Source organism: Brachypodium distachyon, chromosome 1, assembly GCF_000005505.3.
Source record: "Brachypodium distachyon strain Bd21 chromosome 1, Brachypodium_distachyon_v3.0, whole genome shotgun sequence".
Lineage (NCBI taxonomy): Eukaryota > Viridiplantae > Streptophyta > Magnoliopsida > Poales > Poaceae > Brachypodium > Brachypodium distachyon.
This window is the reverse complement of record NC_016131.3, coordinates 31,729,463-31,746,935: the sequence shown is the minus strand read 5'-3', so window position 1 is coordinate 31,746,935 and position 17,473 is coordinate 31,729,463. Positions and strand designations below refer to the sequence as shown.

The following is a 17,473-nucleotide window of genomic DNA, read 5'->3' as shown; positions in this document are numbered from 1 at the left end:
ACGGTAGAGCGCCAGCCAGTCGAACTCTGCCATGGGACCAAGCTTGCGTGGCAGGAGGTTCATCCATGTCTCTTCCTCCGTCGGGTTCAGGTGGGGCAGTCCATCGTTGTGCCGACCCTGTGTGTTGTTGAACAGACGGTCCTGCGACGGCGCTCTGGAAGAACACCATGCACAGCAGCGGCAGCAGTAGAACCAGGCTACGCGCCATTGATTCCTACAAGTCTACACTCCACAGACCACAGGTGGTTGTTGGCTTGTTGCACAGTTCACAACGGGAAGGAAAGAACGCATATATAAGCATCAAGAAGATTGAGGGGGCTCTTTGTTTGAAGATCAGTTGGGTGTGGTAAATTAAAACACACTACGTAGATTTAACTGTGAGTTGACGTGTCAGGACTGGATAACAAAAGAGTTTTTTTAAACTTGGATAACAAGTGAACTTTATAAATGAATCCTTCTGAAAACTAGATTTATCCATGTACTGATCCCAAATTGGTAAAGCCCAAGTCTACCTTGCCTAATGCACTTTTTACTTCATCATTTAGGATACCCTGTCATGCAATAAATTGCGTGCATTTGATTTGCATGTACAATGGGATAATTGTCTGACATTGATGTCTAGGCCTCTAGGGTGTTAAACTGTTAACTGGAATGCACATCACAATATAATATGGAATAGTAATGCAAGTACCAAATGACCTACATGACCATGAAAATGATGTTCCTCAACTTTTTTGAAAGTTTCTCATAGTGCTACAAATCCACAGTGTCCCAAGATAATGCCAAAGTTAGTCCCAAGTTATCTTCCAGATCTTGTCAGTTTGCACTGATGAACTTGGCAGTTCTGCTTTTTTTTTAAACTTGCCAGTTTTGCAGGGATGAAACCAACCTGCTGATCTCTTTTATTCCCAATAAGGTAGTACATGTGCAATAGGTACCATGATAGAGCCATTGTATGTAGCCTTTTTCAACATTTGTCTTTTTGCTCATTTCATGACCAAACAGCAAGAATCAATCCCTGCTATGGTACAAGGTCTCTCTATACTAAGTAACCAAGGAAGCTTTTTCAGAACCTCAGCATTTTTCTTAATTTCACGATAAGACACTGCGACAAGATGAGGAAGCAGTTGTAGCTACATGCACAAGAGCTTTTACAATAGCTAATCAATCATGATATTTTTTATAGCTACATGCACAAAAACTTCCACAATAGCTAATGACAACCACGATAATTTTAGGATCTCCTCAGAATTGCTGTTTCATGCTCAGACAAACAGTAGGAGTCATTTATATCTACACGCAAAAGAGTCTCCGCAATAGATACTGCCAGCAATGGTAATTCAAAGGACTTGGCATTATTTTTCATTATAAGACAAACAATAGGAATCATGCAGTCACATGGTATAATAGCTTCAGTTATAGAGCTGCAAACCTTGGTAGGTTTCTGGGGCCTGCCATGACCCCTGACACAGCCTAAAGTCCTGAATTGCCCTTCGCGCAACGAGCTACCATCAAGAGCATGTGCTGAGCTTCCTGTAACAAAATGGTAACATCAAACATCTCCATCACGGTGAACAATAGAACATGGTTTATTCACAAAGCTATCAGAAAATGGTTCTGGAGAAAGCTACAGTTAGCTACTAGATTTATATCTTAGTCACTAGAGCTTTCACTGCCCTGTCTTAGCTGTCTATGCTCTACACGGTATCAGGTTCCTATAAAGTGAAATTATGAGTTACTTTTTCAGGAGCAGCTTACAGGCTGTTTGAAAGAACAGAGCATAAAGGCCCCACTTTTATGCATTTGTCAAAAAATAATCGCTTGGATCTACAAAAGCTGAAGATAATCGAAATTATCTCTGTGAAGTAACAGATAGACATAAATAGCTGGGGAACAATAACAGCTAAATTTTTCCAAGTGATGGTATATGTATATGTATTATCTCCAGGTACCTCTAAAGTCCAGCGAAATATGTGAACACTAAATTACTTTAAAACTCTTCCTTTTTATGAAATGGACCATTTCGTGAGCTTTTTTTGTGATAACCCAAGTGATTACATTACACATGTAACAGTTGATACACAGCATTTATGAGTATACCCAGGCAACTAAACAGCCCTGATGAAATTAGTAGAGAACTAGAGATATCTTTTTCAGGAAAGCTGCTACAAGAGAAATAACTTACATTCTAATTTTGAAGTACAGTATTTCCTGTGAAAAGACATCTTTCAGTAGCCACAAGTTATGGAGTGCTGATAAGAATTTATTGTGGTTCTTTGCAGCCAATCTTTGCTGATCTTGTCTGACACCAGAACTCGGAATGAGCACACAATAGGACATTTTCTGTTCGGTCCCCTCATGGTCAACATTCATTGCTTATGTTGCTAACTGTATTATTGGAATGAAAAATGATCTTCCTATTAGCAGCCAATCTTTGCTGATCTTGTCTGACACCAGAACTCGGAATGAGCACACAATAGGGCATTTTCTGTTCGGTCCTCTCAGGGTCAACATTCATTGCTTATGTTGCTAGCTGTATTATTGGAATGAAAAAATGATCTTCCTATGAGCAATGCTATATATGAATAATATGGCAAAATTTCGATCACCAGTAATCTCCACAGGTGCAAGCTCCATCTTTAAGTAGGTGAAACCGATTTTTGTCCCTGAGAGATATCTCCCTTCCATAAACTTTTGAAACAAACTTCGCAAAATTGTGGCAGTCAACACAGATTCGAAGATTCTTCATAACCTGGATAGTCAAGCCTGGAGGAGTGTTCATCAGTCCAAAAGTTATAGCCAGCTTCTCACTGTGACCAAGTAGCATGCGTTCTTTCTGCTCATCGTCAACATCATGCAGGACACAGCTCAGGTCAGGAACAAAGCCAGCTGCTTTAACATCAACATATACCTCTTTTATCTTAGCATTTATATCTTTCTTCCTGGGATGGAAACGCTCACTTGAGTGGAAGGTGTGGATAACCTTGTCAAGAATTATCCAGCTCTTCGCTGGTTCCTTGGTGACTGTATTCTCCAACATTAACTTCCTTACTCTGAAAACATCTTTCCACATTCCAGCAGCAGCGTAAATGTTTGAAAGGATCACATAGTTGCCAGCATTTCCAGGCTCCATGTCCAGAAGCTTCTGAGCAACAACCTCGCCGACAGAAACGTTAATATGAACCCTGCAAGCACCAAGCAATGAACCCCAAATTGCTGGAGTTGGCTCAAATGGCATATGTTCTATCAAATCTAAAGCCTTTTGTAGTTGTCCAGAACGTCCAAGAAGATCAATGACACACCCATAATGTCCAATATGGATGACTGCATTTTGTTCTTTGACTATAAGATCGAATATATCAAGGCCCTCATCAACCAGCCCACCATGACTACAACCAGACAAAACAGCCAACAGAGTGACACTGTCAGGCTTCACTTCTTCAGTCATAGTTCTAAAGAGCTGGACAACTTCCTGCCCTATGCCATGTCTACCATATCCCATAAGCATCGCATTCCAACTGATGGCTGATCTCTGTGGCATGTTGTCAAATACCCTTCTTGAGTATAGCAGCTTGCCGCATTTGGAGTACATATCAATCAAAGAATTCTGTAGAACAATGAAAAATGGCAACTCTTTACGAAGTATTAGCCCATGAACTTGCTTGCCATAATTCAGGGAGGCCAGCCCAGACAGTGAAGTGAGAAGGGTAGTGAAAGTAACATAATTGCATTGCATCCCTGAACTGTACAACTGCCTGAACAAGTCCAAGGCTTCATCGTCAAGGCCAAGTTGAGCATAGCCGGATATAATGGCAGTACAGGAAACAGTGTCTCTTTCTGGAAGCATGTCAAACACCTTCCGTGCTTCTTGGATATTCCCTGACTTGCCGTACATGTCAAGAAGGGAGCTCCCAACAAACATGTGTGACTCAAAATTTGTCTTGACAACAAGAGAATGGACTTGCTCGACCTGTTGTATGCTTTGATGGACAGGACAAGATGTAAGAACAGTTGCCAACGTAAATTCATTAGCCTTGCATCCTGTCAATAAAATAATTATATAATCGACTATACATTTGATATATTGTATATTGACCCTTGCAGGTAACTGAAATACTGAATACATAAAAAAACTCGGCCTACAGGCCTAGCACCTGAGGCATTTTTTATTAAGAAACTAGCAATGAGGCACTGGGGAGGCCAAGCCTCGAATCCTTGTGGGCTGGAGGTAACTGAATGCATATCCAGTTGTTCCAGAATTGAGGGTGTTTGGAAACAAATATCCAGACTGGAGGGACTGATCGAGGTTATCTTGAAGAGGAAAGCAAGAGGTACATAACAGGTTGTTGCTACAATTGTACTCCCTCCGATCCATAATAAGTGTCTTGGATTTAGTACAAAGTTACTAAATCCAAGACACTTATTATGGATCGGAGGGAGTAGTAAACTATTTAGTTGTGTTGAAGGACTAAGGGCTGCAGTGCAGGACAAATGATAACAGAATAACAAAGATGGATCTACCAGCTTCTGTTGTGTGTAAACTACAGTACTGATATATCCATAATAAGGCCTTTAAGTTTTTAACCATGCTGCTACATAAAATATATACTCTATAAAAATATATGCATTATATATAGAAAAAAGATAATACATCCCGGATGGGTTTGACTGCGAAATCAGGGATCATACATACATCCACAAAATCTATTTGAAAACCAGAAATCATGCTATAAAAAGTAGGTGTGATTTCGATTCACTCAGGTCCATTCTACCAAGTCCGCCAGATTTTTATTTATTTTTTCGACATCTCTAGAGTCCTGGTTCCGTGTGTTTGTATCATTGTTACTCAATTGACCAACGAAGACAACCAAAAATTGAATGATTGAAATGATATACCAGCTCTGAGCATCCGGATGAACAGCTCCAAGGCCTCGGCGTGCCGACCACTCTGGGAATACCCAGATATCATGGCCGTCCAGGACACCACGTTCCGTTCAGGCATCCCGTCGAGCACGTTGCGTGCGTCGTCCAGCGCGCCGCACCTCACGTACAAGATGATCAGCCGCGTCGCCAGGTACACCGGCGGGCGGTACCTCGCCTTGACCATGTGCGCGTGCACCTGCCTGCCCTCTCCGAGCGCCTGCCTCTCGACGCACGCCGTGATGGCTGCGTCGTAGTCGTGGAACCTCGCGTCGGCCCCCGGGACTGCCAAACTCGACGCGGCATGTCGAGCCGCAACGACGCTCATGTCCCAGCGCACGAGGCTGGACACCGCGACACGCCGGAGCCCGCGGGCGACAAGCATGATTCCCGTCTCCAAGAGCGCTGAGCTCGCGCGGGCATTTCCCCGAGCACCTCGCGCGCGCCGCCGTCGAGGTTATGCTGCTCCGCTCCTGCGCGTCGACCACCACTAAGCCTAAGAACAGCGTTCTCTAGCGTCCGATCATCGATGAACGTCTCAGATCAAGTAATATTTATTTCCTTCGAGGGACTTAAGTCAAATCTTACACGCTTCAGTGGAGTACTATAATGGAAAGACACTGCATAAACAGGGGTCCGTGTGCTAAATATCCCTTCTCTAGCCAAAAATTTGAGGCAAAGCAGCGCCGGGAAAATTTTGAAAGCTTCACATTTTGGAGCGAAGCGAGCGGGAGTGGCGGCCGGCAAGGAAGGCGATTGCTAGGGTTTGAATCGAATCCGAGAGCTAGAGGTAAGCTCCATCTCCTTATCCCCAGATCCCGCATTCGCGCGGAATATCCAGCCAGATTGGGCGATTCCTAGGGTTAGATCTCTTAAGCTTGTACTGGGCGATTAGGCAGGGCAAATTCGTTGTTGTAGAGATGGAGAGGAAGGTTCTGGCCGTGTCGACCGCCGATGGTGGAGCTGACGCGGCGGATGATTTCCAATACATCTCCGGGGTGAGCACTATTCTCGTGGCCAACATCCAGGAGGTGAAGGACCGGGTCTCCCAGATGGAGTTCATCTTTTGCAACCGGCTCTTTCCGCACTTCCAGGCAAATTCGAAGCTCCTCCAGGCGCGGCTGGACGATGCCATGAAGGCGGCTGAGGATGAGTGGAGGAAGAAGGAGGCCGGCTTGGTGATCCAATTGGAGGAGCTGAACTGCTGGAAGCGGGGTTCGGAGGATAGGCTGCAGCAGCTCGGGATCTCTCTTGAGGAGACGAAAGGGAAGCTTGTGGATGCTGAGCGATTGGCTGCGAAGCATGATGCTGAGAAGAAGCACCTTCTGGGGAGATTGGAGGAGGAAATGAAGAAAGATGAGGTGATTCGCCGGCTTGAAAGGGAGATTGGGGAAAAGGCTGCTGAGATATCCAGGGAGAGAGAGGCCCATCAGCGGCTGCTGCAGCTGGAGAGCTCTCTTGAGGAGATGAAAGGGAAGCTTGTGGATGCTGACCGGTTGGCTGCGAAGTATGATGCTGAGAAGAAACAGCTTCTGTGGAGATTGGAGGAGGAAATGAAGAAAGATGAGGTGATTTGTCAGCTTGAAAGGGAGATTGGGGAAAAGGCTGCTGAGATATCCAAGGAGAGAGAGGCCCATCAGCGGCTGCTGCAGCTGGAGAGCTCTCTTGAGGAGACGAAAGGGAAGCTTGTGGATGCTGACCGATTGGCTGCAAAGTATGATGCTGAGAAGAAACAGCTTCTTGGGAGATTGGAGGAGGAAATGAAGAAATATGAGGTTATTCGTCGGCTTGAGAGGGAGATTGGGGAAAAGGCTGCAGAGATAACCAGGAAGGGGGAGGACCATCAGCGGTTGCTGCAGCAGATGGAGTTGAAGGATAAGGAATTTCTTCTTGAGAAGAATAGGTCGAGGGACTTGATTGAGGAGCTTAATAAGTCGAAGATAAAGTACAAGAGTTTGAAGTCTCAGTATAACCATGCGACTCGGAAGCTTGACCAGATTGAAGGATCCAAGTCTCATATGGACGCCCTGGTGGATCGAAGGTCTTCAGGGAGTCCTCCAAGTAAAAGAAAGCTTAAAGGTACTACCCTATTACTTTCCTCTTAAGAGCTACTTAAGTTTCATTAATCAGGGTATCACCTTTTAGTTCTGGAATTACTGCTACCATCAAGAACTGTATAAGGATCTATACTTTTCATGCAAATATGATACAGGCTGTATTATACTCTGAACAATGTTAAGTTGCTAACTCCGTACTGCTACCATCAAGAACTGTATAAGGATCTATACTTTTCATGCAAATATGATATAGGCTGTATTATGCTCTGAACAATGTTAAGTTGCTACCTCCGTACTGCCAACTTTATATCACATAATGCACGTATCTGAAATATGTAGGATTTACTGATTGGATATCTGTATCTATATCTCACTTGTTTGATTTCCAGATTTGCAGGACACAAAAAAGGAGAGCATCCAGGTAGTTTCTACTACAGGAGACCAGAAGAATGCACCTAGTCAACATACTCGACTTGGTACCACGGTGAGGAGTCCGTTCAGTAACTCTCGCCTTTCCCTACCATCTCATCCAACCAACCCTCCGCAAAAGGATGCTACTAGCACTTCAAAGACAGAGGTGTCATCTAGTTTCACCCGGCCAAGTCGACACTGGAGAGAAACTCGAGCACGGAAGGAGCCAGGTGTTGTAGATCCACATGAAGATTTTCTTGATACACCTCTGCAGGCAATAAAAAATACAATCCTGAATCCAACAACTCGAGAAGAAGCACCAGCTGTTGCTGCCTCTCCTCCTCAAGATATGGACTTCCACAACTCAGATGATGAGACCCAAGATATCAATATTGTCACTCAGGGCCTCAATAACAGGTCAGTTCCCAAGCCGAGAAGCATGATTTCAGTCCAGCCACCAAATAAAGGATTCAAATATACAGAACCTGTAAGAAAGAAAGCTGATCGAGAGAATTTGAAAGGTGTTGAATGCAAGCAGTGCAAGAAATTCTATGATGCTGTGCTTCCTGATGGCCGTGTAAATGGTGATGGTGTGGACTCTACAAGCATGAGGTGTGAGCATCATGATGGTGTGTCCAGACATAGATACAGGTATGCCCCACCTCTGACGCCTGAAGGGTTTTGGAACATTGGATTTGAATCAGAAATGTAGCACATGAAGCAGAAGGCAAATTTCTTTGGTGTGAAACGTCGTCACACAATAGGTTCTCATTTACCCCTTGAAATTGTTTATGACCTCAGCAACAAATCTTATGTTGGGAAATACACATCATGCCAGTAAGGTTTAGTGTTGGATATAGTGTCAATTGTTGAGGATAGAACATAATGTCAGTTTGTTCCAGATTCTATGTAAATTCAGAAATGTTGAATAATAGCTTTAGGTGCTCTTTACCATTCAAGAGCAGCTCTCCTGCCCATCAGAAGAAGATAACTTCAGTGCTGAATCAACTTTGTTGCTTCTCAAAAACAAATTCACAAAAATAGGGAACCACAATTTCTGTGCCTTAGAACATGAAGCAAACTGGACGATCTATTACCTGTTATTGGATCAGAGAGTTTGTATTTTGAGTTTTATTAGATTTGGTACAACTGTGAACTTTTTTTTATTGTCTAATATTACTAGTATCATATCTGGTCCTCCTGTGTAGAATCTGTTGAACGAATCGACCTTTTTGGGGTTGATTTGCATCACATTTAGCTCTACTGTCAGACCCTGGATCTACCCTTTTTGTTTTGTCCATTTGATCCCGAGATTCAGTTCCAAACTTCCACTCCAGAGCCAGTTTTAATTCGTAGTCCGGATTATCTCGTAGTAACAGGATTTACGAAACCATGTGATGAAAGAGTTTGGTCCCTCCGGATTATCGATGCTTCTTTCTTCTGTCCTATCTCCGGTTATTGCAAACCCACGTGTTTAACGTTTGGTCCCTTGTGACACCCAAGGCCACGTGCTTACCTCAGACACTTCCTCAGTTGTCTCTCATTTATACTCTTGATGACCTGCTCTCCATCTTTTCTTTGGCTGTCATCTGTGTTGTTTTATCGTGCTCCTGTCTTTCGTGAATCTAACCGTATCAAGTGTCACAGTGTAAGGACAGTAAGGTACTCTGTACTACGGCCGCACTGCCCCCTCTCACTCTCATCTCCACCTACATCAAACTGACATGGATATGATTAGGCCGTAGAGCATTGCAATTTGCAAATGCCAAAATTCTAAGCTGTTGCTCGTCTGAACTTTTCTGTACAAAAACAATCTGATTGTATTGCCACATGCATTTGAAGGATGCAATCAAGAGAGGTAAATAAAAAACAAGGCCTTGTTCATCAGACAATGCTGCCCATATCCATCAAGATTAAGCAACCATCATAGTCAGAACTCAGAAGGCAATACGCCGAGAATACATTAGCAAAGGACCAGAAACTGCAGTCTACAAAGATAGCAGCAGGAAAGAAAACCTGATGCCCCCCTTCAGCTCAGCTCCACAGCTCCAACAGTATCTCCCTATCTCTATATGTACATCACCTCAAAATGCTGCCGTTGAAACAGAGTCCCTGCACCGCACCTGACGTTATCATCGGCGATTTGGCGCCCAAAAATCATGTCTTGCTTTGCTTGCCCCAGAATGCATTCTGCCGACGTCGCCCACAGCTCTTGTTTGTCTCACTCTCCTGACCTGCAAGTTGCAATCTACCACTGCAGCTTACAGCTCTGTCTTTAGCTTGTTTGGCTGAGGTTGCTGTTGACCTGTAGAAAAACGTGGAAATAATCTGAAGTCAGTGCTTAGGGGGGCAATTTTTCAATTACAGAGGGAAAGACAAAAGTAGGTTACCAAAAGTTATAAGCTGGGAAACAGTTAAACTGGTTCCATGTCTCAGTTTTGGTCTATATGACTGATAACAGAAAATGTTTTCTAACCACACATGCTAATTTTATGAGAATATTTTCGTCCTGGATGAAAAACAAATAAGAAATTGTCACAAGCAAAACATAACATGCATTTTTTCACAGGGAAAAGAAAACAAGAGCACACATAGAATAAAAGGGAAGCCAGGAAGGCTGGTTTGTTTTTGCTGTCTTGCGAAGATTTAGGATGAAATGCAAAGCAAATAAATCAAATCAAAGAACAGTTGCACCCAATTAGGGCCATGACTAATACGAGGTCAGCACCCAGATATCTCTCTAGAATTGCAAATGCAGGCCGCGTGATAAAGGAGATGGCTGGGTCTGGACAAAGCTTGCTGTATGCCACTCAGCCCTGAGCAGGCAACAGTACATGAAGAAGCTGCAATAATTTCTGGCGAAAAAACAGATTCTGCCAGCCGTAATACAGTACATATATCATCTAGTCAGGAGGGGGGGCCCTAAAGGGTTTTAATGATTCTTGAACGCTTTGCATGATTGGGCCTGTACCTCCAATAGCAATTGTCTCTCCAAAATGCGCTCTGCTCGGATCCAGAGCCGCAGATCGTTGCCCCAGATCCAAACGGCAGATCATGAAGAAGGCTGTTAGGTCTTCCCTTCCTTTTTCTCTCAGTAGCAATGCAAAAGCAATACGGTCATGACGAAAAAAGGCTGCAACATAATTGCTATCCAACCAATGGAGCTGACTCACTTGGCTTCCATGATATGAGCAACATGCTCTTTTACAAGCTATATAATTCACCTCTAAACTGGCCATGTGTATTTCTAATGAAAAAAATAGTTTCATCACAAGATGTCCATGTCCAGTGATTTTCAGTGATACACATCTTTAGCTACAAGTAAAAGCATGGCTGCATGGCAATTAAAAAAATTGTAACTTCAGCCTATTTGAACTGCCAAAATTGTCGATGAAAATTGCTGGATGGCAGGGGGGGCATATCAGCTGATGTCAAAATCTAAGAATAGCTCAGCCTATGTAGGAAGTAGGAAATGTATAGCTGATGTCAAAATCTAAACAGTAGATCAGTCTAAGGAACTGTATAGCTGATGTTAAACTCTAAACAATAGGTCAGTCTATGTAGGGACTGAATTTGTACATGCAAGGGGGTGCATGGGTTTAGGGTTTAGGTGTGTGTGCATCTCAAAAGGATATATTTTTTTCACAAATGTACATCATGTTAGAGCATGCACACCTACAAAGTTATGCAAAATATTATCAACACGCTCAGTGTGGCTAGAAATAGATTTTGGTAGACGAACATGATCTACATCCTTGCAATTTTCAAGATGCACAAAGTACCTAAACCTGCATCTACAAAATCAATTCTCATTTACTTTTGATGTTTCCAGTTCACTACTGCCTTTATTTCAAAAGGTTGGACGTTTACAGTAGAAGCAACCACATTCCAATGCTAGAGATGGTAGCAGTGGGATTAAAGTGGTTGTAGCTGGCAACCTCCATTACAGGAAAGGGCATCCCCAGACATGTAGTGGACAACTCACAGAATAGTGGGCCCTTCACAGTTGTCCGAGTGGTCAGAAGGGCCAAAGGGACCAGATCTGCATCTACAGGCCTTATGCAGCCAAGCCCAAATGGGAAGACGGGGGCTGCTGCTGCTATGGTTTCTAGACATGCATTTATTTGTTTGGACCCAGCCACACCAACCAGTTGGGTCCGCTGGTGCCAGAGAGAACAGATCCACCAGAAGAACACATCCATGGCCCCTACTATCCGATAAAAAATCTATGGCCCCTACCACCCAAAATAGTGGTGATGATGGTAATAATGATTGAATGAACAATGAACAAAGAAACAACCAAGATCCAACAAATGCATTCTCAAATATTTCAGATCAAAGTTATAACCTCCTGGTTTTTGCTAGTGGAAGTTATATAGCCTTACGGATCTAGCAAGTGTTCTTCTGAGTTCTGAAGTTGCTGCAATGACTTTTCCACCAGAAGGTGGCAGCGAATCAAGTTAGCTATGTCCATTACTTCCAAAGCTACGAGTAAATAGTGTTGTGTGTTTCTGCTTCCAAAGCTACGGGATCAAGCTTAAATTATTTACACTGCTACATGTTTCATGTGTTGATCATGTTTTTGTTTGCCTAACCTGCATTCCTGTACAATCATATTATCGATATAACCAGGTTATGTGAGAGCAATGCTAGGATATAGTACTAGATTAGTCACGGCTGGAGAAAGGCTAGGGTATATTTTTCAAGTTTGTCTTTTCTAAAGCTCCCTAATAGAATAAGCATATTCTTTGCCTATTGTGAGCTACATCACACGTTTCACATGCACCTATCTATTTATTTACTAAACACTCTGGACAGAGAAAGAGACAAAATTGGTGGTCCAAGCAAGGGTGAGAAACTGAAGATTGTTTACCAGAGCTTGCGAGATCATAGCCAAAGAGGGAGGAACTGGAGTGGCTAAAGACAGGAGGATTAACATCCCCCCGCTTTTCCCACTGTGATGGCGGTTGGTGTGGATGTGCTAAATCACCATGCCAAAACTGTTGTTGTAGTTGCATAAGATGCCTTGCTCCATGGACGCCCATGTCAGGCCAGGTGACCTGCTCCAAGTCCATTCCACTCTTACAGTTCAAACCTGTTATTCTTCCACACTGTAAATAACGATAGTAAGAGTTTTAAGATTACAGAACAGGTTGGGGAATAAAGAGGAAAAAATGCTGAATTTCCAGGTAGCATACGTAGTGTACTTAAAAATGGATCATGGATGAACATCTTAACCAGGCAGACTAATGAAGTACTTTCATCAAATTTACTAGTTCAAGTTATACATACAAAATTATAAACATGCCAATTTGAAACAAGACAAACACAATCTGTTCAGCAACAGAATTTTTTCAGCATAAAAAGTACTCCCTCCGATCCATAAAAAGTGTCGCCCACTTAGTACAAAATTTGTACTAACTTAGTACAAAAAGAACAACACTTTTTATGGATCGGAGGGAGTATAATTGTTTCATGTTTCATCACTCTATTTTATCTCTCATGGTGTTTTCCCCTTTCTTTTAGCTTGCATTGGCAAGTAGCATCATTATTCTTTGCCAATATAACACTTTCCCACTTGTTGCCTACAATATGATCATTTCTTGGAAGGCAATATCTGGCATGCACAGTGTCATAGTGGTAAAGTTACTTACAATTACCGGGTTCAGTTCAAAACATTTATTTTAAACGAGACAAGCACAATATAATTGAACGTCATTGTGTGGATAGCATAGGATTCTCTCCTCATGTTGATTGCCTCAATAGAAATAGTGAAATGAAGCAACTAAATGCAGGGAAGAGATTTTGGCGTTCTGCACAAGTCAAACTATTCAGATTAGGAAAAAAAATCAACAGGGATTATAAAGAATTTTTTCGAGGAGATTAGGAAATTTTGACCTGAACTTCATGCAAAGGAATCAACTCTTACAGTTTACACTGATTTATAATGGTGATCTGGTCAACAGTTATGTTGCAAAATATAGTGGTTTCTACAAATCCATGCAGGCCCATCTTGTGGAAAGATTCATGATAGAAAAAGGATGGCATTAAGGATACCTCGGAAGTCAAAAAGCTGTCAAGCCCACCGAAGTCAACCCTCGGGTTTACTGCTGCTAGTCTCATTGATAAGTACTGGACCAACCACAAATACCAAAAATAGACAATTAGGAAGAGGAATACCACATCTTGGACACGTCTTACATTTTCCTTGCCACGATAAAAGGGGGACAGGTTGTCAAGTCCGTTCAAAATGAAATGGTGGATAACAATAGTTACCTCAACTTGTCTTTGAAGAGATTGAACATGATTGATGATCTCATCCAGTACCAGCGCTGTTCCTGATACCTGATACAACCCACAGATCAAGTAATCTTCATTGGTTAACTAAATCATATTCTCATGCAAAAGAAACAAGGATATTCCCTGAGTTCCATTGTCTTACAAAATTTGCACGATGAAAAGAAAGAAAAAAATGGTATATCAAATTCAAATCCGACTCTATTTAAAGAGTAGGGCTACCAATATCCACAACTTTTGAGAGAAAAAATGGTATAGCAAACTTGTAAGAAAAAGAAAGCCATGCGGTATATCAGTATAAGTAAAGCAGTACCAAATCTGAGAGCAGAACTAATATGTTGAATTTTGTGCCTGTTATTTCTACCTACGGCATGCCATTTTGTCTATGACATTGTCAATCAGTTGTGCTAAATTGTGCGCTCTCTAGAACATTCTCCATCCAAAAATAGGTCTCTTTGCAAATTTTGACATAATAATCTCCAGTCATATGCAGCAAAGTGTCAGGGTTAAAACTGGCAGTCGTCCAGTCCGCTCAACGCAACAAGGGACTCGTCCTCACACAAATCTCACAGTGAATTGAATTGGCCTATGCCAATCTTTTCACAGCGATCGACACCTCTAGCCCAAAAGCTGCCACCACCATCCTTGCAGTCAAAACCACCGCACCAATGCTTTTTACACGCCAACCACTTCTCCATAAATCCACGCATTGATGAAGCATGAAAGACCAACCATCCAATGGAAACCTACCCTCACATTTGCAGCCTCACAGGCTCTCTTTGGCTTCCACACCCAAAGATGCCGACCCACGAGCACATTATTGTGTCCGCATGCATACATAGCACAGGGAGATCAGATAGCAGCATTCCGAAGGTAAGGGAGTGGCCATCCATGGCGTCCCCACACCCAGCGACCGAACAAGTCCCCCTCATCCATTACGGGCTAGCCTCCTCCGGCGCCTTTCGAAGTGGCTGCTGCCACATTCTGCCCAGACAGCCATGGCCGAGAGGCCAAACCCCATCCCCTTTTCCCTCTCCCCCCCCCCCCCCCCCCCCCCCTCGGGTTAGGTGCACCGGACCGGATCACCATGTCATCCACAATCTGGTCCTGGGGAAGTAAACCCAGGCCACATTATCCCCCCATCGTGCAAACACACCCATATGTGCGTGTCGCCCGGGCGACGCCGGATTGATTGGGCACTTGCCACGTTTGCGAAACGCATTGCGTTTTAACCACTTCTCTGCGAGCCAAACACGCGGCCCATACTACGCCACAAACGCTAACACAAGTCTGAACTCTTTGACAGGCTGCGTTTGGACCAGCTCTTGCCTACTAACTATGGCATCGAAAGCAGTAGAAGGAGAAGCACCGAAAGCAGGAAAAGAAGTGTGTACTTTGCACGTTGTAGGAGCCAAAATTTACAGAGAGCTTTTCTTTCTTTCGGGGCAAAGCTCTGGTAAGTTACTGTTGAACTGCGAGTAGGGAGGTGCGAAATGGAAGGATAAATGCAAGCCAAAAACGATGGGAACGGTAAGAAACTGCATGCACACCTTGCTGCATCCGGGGACCAGCTCCTTGAGCAGCTCCATCCTCGCATTTATCTTCTCGCGTCTCGCCTGCAAAAAAATAAAAAATGAACGAAATTTTTTTAGCGCAGGAGGAGCCAAACCCAAAAGGGAAACGAATAATTAATTAGTGATTAACCGCGAAAAGCACCCCCCTGAAAAGGCACTAACAGCGACGTCACCGAGTCCTAATCACCCAATCATTGCGATTTCCGAGCTCGTTAAACTAAGCCCCGACGGGAGCGAAATCTGATTCTATTCTAATCCTGCGCCCTCGGGCGTTACTGACTTTGAATGATGATGGTGAAGCTTAGGCGGCGAAACTCACCCGCTCGGCGAGGCTATGGCTATCCGTGGCCTGGCCCCTCCTGGCCCTGACGTGCACGTACGCCGGCTTCTCATCCTCGCCGCCGCCCGCGTCCTTCTCGTCGCTGCCGCCGGCCGTCGTCTTCCCCTTCTTCCCCTGCAACCACCAGACAGGGACCCGTAAGAAGAAGAATACGGTAAAAACGATCAAGCTTCGCAACGCAAGCTCCGGCGCGAAAAAAACTTACCTTGGAGGCGCGGTCGGCGGCGTGGTCGGCCTTGCGCTTGGCGGCGGGGGGAGGGGGAGGAGGGGTGGGGGACGGGGAATTAGAGGACGCGAAGGCGGAGAAGCGCGCGGCGCGGTCGACGAGGCTGGGGTCGGACGGGAAGGTGGGAGGCGGCGGAGCGGACGGCGGGAGCAGGAGCTCCATGGCCTGGGACATCGGGAGCCCCAGGAGCGCCGTGAAGGAGCCGCCGCCGCCGGTGGTGGTGGTGGAGGAGGAGGAGCCCGCAGCGGAGGCGGGCGCCACTGCCAGGGCCTGGATCTCGCCCCCGGCTGCGGGCGGCGGCGAGGGGCGGCGCATTGGCGCGGCAGCGATGCGGCGGCGGCGGCGGCGCGCGTGGAGGGAGTTCTGGCTGCCGAAATGGGGGAGGGAGGGGAGAGGGCGAGGCGGGCGGAGAATAGTGGGCGGTATTTATAGGGGTCGGCGTCGGGAGCGTCCGCGTGTTCGTGTGTGCGCGCTCACGGGCTCTCTGCCTTTTGCTCGCTTCGCCTTTGGCGCAGTTGTTGTTGCTCGATCTGGGTTGGGTACTTGGCTTGCTTGCTGGTCAAAGGAAGGGGAAGAAGGCGAGGTGAGACTCAGAAAGTCTGATGAAACTGAGACAGAGAGAGAGAGGGGCAGCCGGGGTTTTTTACTGCCATCTCTTTTCTTACTCCTGGAGAAGGACACGGGAAATAGGCGTGGCGACGGGGAGATGGGTAGAGAGCTAGAGGTCGCGTGTAAAGTTCGGCGTTTTGACTTTTACCATTTCGGGCGGTGGGTGTGTGGACCGTGGACCGTACGCTGAAGCTGAAGCAAAAGCACCTTTCGAAATTCGAACTCGTCGGCAAAGAAAAAGAAAAGAAACGCCACGCATACGTCCGACGTTTAGCACTGTGACCTGACAGTTCGTCCTTCCGCTGTAGCCTGTAGACTGTAGAGCGTAGGTGCTGATAGAAACGCATCCCTGTCAACGTCGTCCTCCAAGCTCGCGCCTCCATCCCCCTTCCTTCCCCTCTCCCTCGGCCGCTGTTTACTCGAGAGATAATTCGCCGTTCTTTGCAAATTTGTTATTAACTGCTGTAATAGTACGTGGCAGAAAAGGACTTCTGTAAGTATAATCAAGAAATGCAGCAAAACGCTGCGAGAGAACAAATCGTCTTGAACCGGCTGTCAACCAAAAACGGTATGTCACGTGTCACGTGTCCGTGTGCACTATGCTGACTGGACTTCCACGCGGGGGCGGTTTCTGCGGCCGCTCGTGCTTAGCATTAGAGCAAGATTAATACTTGTAACCTGCTACTGGATGTAAGTTTTGTCACGTCTTCTTTAAGTGATATAATAACTAACACGTATAATAAATTAGTTATAAGAAATATTATTTTACTAATAGCAGGCTCACGTTACAGTCTTACAGGGTGCCTAGAAGCACGTGTTGCAGCTGGTTACTAGTTAACAGCTCATTTTTCTTCTTTTTCATCTTCTCCTTCCTCCAACTAAGCACCAATATAGTATTCAAATTCTTTCAGTCCGCTTATAGTTCACTATTATTCTTGCTCTTAGAGCATCACCAATGTATAAGGTCACATTTATAATAAGGTGGGACTTTTGTATCAGTCTTGTAGCTAACCTAAATATTCCACAATGCTTGTGGTTA

At 44.7% G+C, this 17,473-nt stretch overlaps 3 protein-coding genes across 5 annotated transcripts; 1 reads left to right on the top strand and 2 right to left on the bottom strand.

Annotated features, from left to right (window-relative positions):
• Positions 1 to 1,336: 1,336 nt before the first annotated feature.
• On the bottom strand, positions 1,337 to 5,438 carry LOC100824141 (putative pentatricopeptide repeat-containing protein At3g13770, mitochondrial). Its single transcript, XM_014897661.2, has 3 exons — positions 4,897 to 5,438; positions 2,186 to 4,041; positions 1,337 to 1,533 (listed from the first exon to the last, which is right to left on the bottom strand). The coding sequence occupies exons 1-2, from the start codon at positions 5,303 to 5,305 to the stop codon at positions 2,606 to 2,608; spliced, it is 1,845 nt and encodes a 614-aa protein (XP_014753147.1). The 5' UTR covers positions 5,306 to 5,438; the 3' UTR covers positions 1,337 to 1,533; positions 2,186 to 2,605.
• A 21-nt stretch (positions 5,439 to 5,459) lies between these two features.
• LOC100829576 (protein gamma response 1) lies at positions 5,460 to 8,580 on the top strand. 3 transcript variants are annotated; one of them, XM_024457841.1, is made up of 4 exons: positions 5,460 to 5,710; positions 5,839 to 6,999; positions 7,367 to 7,805; positions 7,910 to 8,051. In XM_024457841.1, exons 1-4 carry the CDS (start codon positions 5,530 to 5,532, stop codon positions 7,914 to 7,916), a joined length of 1,788 nt encoding a protein of 595 aa, XP_024313609.1. In that variant the 5' UTR covers positions 5,460 to 5,529; the 3' UTR covers positions 7,917 to 8,051. The 3 variants fall into 3 exon arrangements, with proteins under 3 accessions (XP_024313609.1, XP_014753060.2, XP_010227500.1); XM_014897574.2 differs by having other exon boundaries at positions 5,524 to 5,710; positions 7,367 to 8,580; XM_010229198.3 differs by having other exon boundaries at positions 5,565 to 5,710; positions 5,816 to 6,999; positions 7,367 to 8,580.
• Positions 8,581 to 9,245: 665 nt separating this feature from the next.
• Positions 9,246 to 16,375, bottom strand: LOC100823833 (transcription factor bHLH48). Its single transcript, XM_010229200.3, has 7 exons — positions 15,805 to 16,375; positions 15,579 to 15,713; positions 15,236 to 15,301; positions 13,665 to 13,733; positions 13,446 to 13,520; positions 12,262 to 12,499; positions 9,246 to 9,693 (listed from the first exon to the last, which is right to left on the bottom strand). Exons 1-7 carry the CDS (start codon positions 16,138 to 16,140, stop codon positions 9,650 to 9,652), a joined length of 963 nt encoding a protein of 320 aa, XP_010227502.2. The 5' UTR covers positions 16,141 to 16,375; the 3' UTR covers positions 9,246 to 9,649.
• Positions 16,376 to 17,473: the final 1,098 nt, after the last annotated feature.

Coding starts and splice junctions, on each gene's coding strand:
- LOC100829576 (XM_014897574.2), top strand. CDS start 5,530: ATGGAAAGACACTGCATAAACAGGGGTCCGTGTGCTAAATATCCCTTC. Junction 5,711..5,838: donor ATCGAATCCGAGAGCTAGAG/GTAAGCTCCATC, acceptor TCGTTGTTGTAG/AGATGGAGAGGAAGGTTCTG. Junction 7,000..7,366: donor AAGTAAAAGAAAGCTTAAAG/GTACTACCCTAT, acceptor TTTGATTTCCAG/ATTTGCAGGACACAAAAAAG.
- LOC100824141 (XM_014897661.2), bottom strand. CDS start 5,305: ATGCTTGTCGCCCGCGGGCTCCGGCGTGTCGCGGTGTCCAGCCTCGTG. Junction 4,042..4,896: donor CATCCGGATGCTCAGAGCTG/GTATATCATTTC, acceptor TTTTATTGACAG/GATGCAAGGCTAATGAATTT.
- LOC100823833 (XM_010229200.3), bottom strand. CDS start 16,140: ATGCGCCGCCCCTCGCCGCCGCCCGCAGCCGGGGGCGAGATCCAGGCC. Junction 15,302..15,578: donor GCCATAGCCTCGCCGAGCGG/GTGAGTTTCGCC, acceptor ATTTTTTTGCAG/GCGAGACGCGAGAAGATAAA. Junction 12,500..13,445: donor ACAGCTTTTTGACTTCCGAG/GTATCCTTAATG, acceptor CGTTATTTACAG/TGTGGAAGAATAACAGGTTT.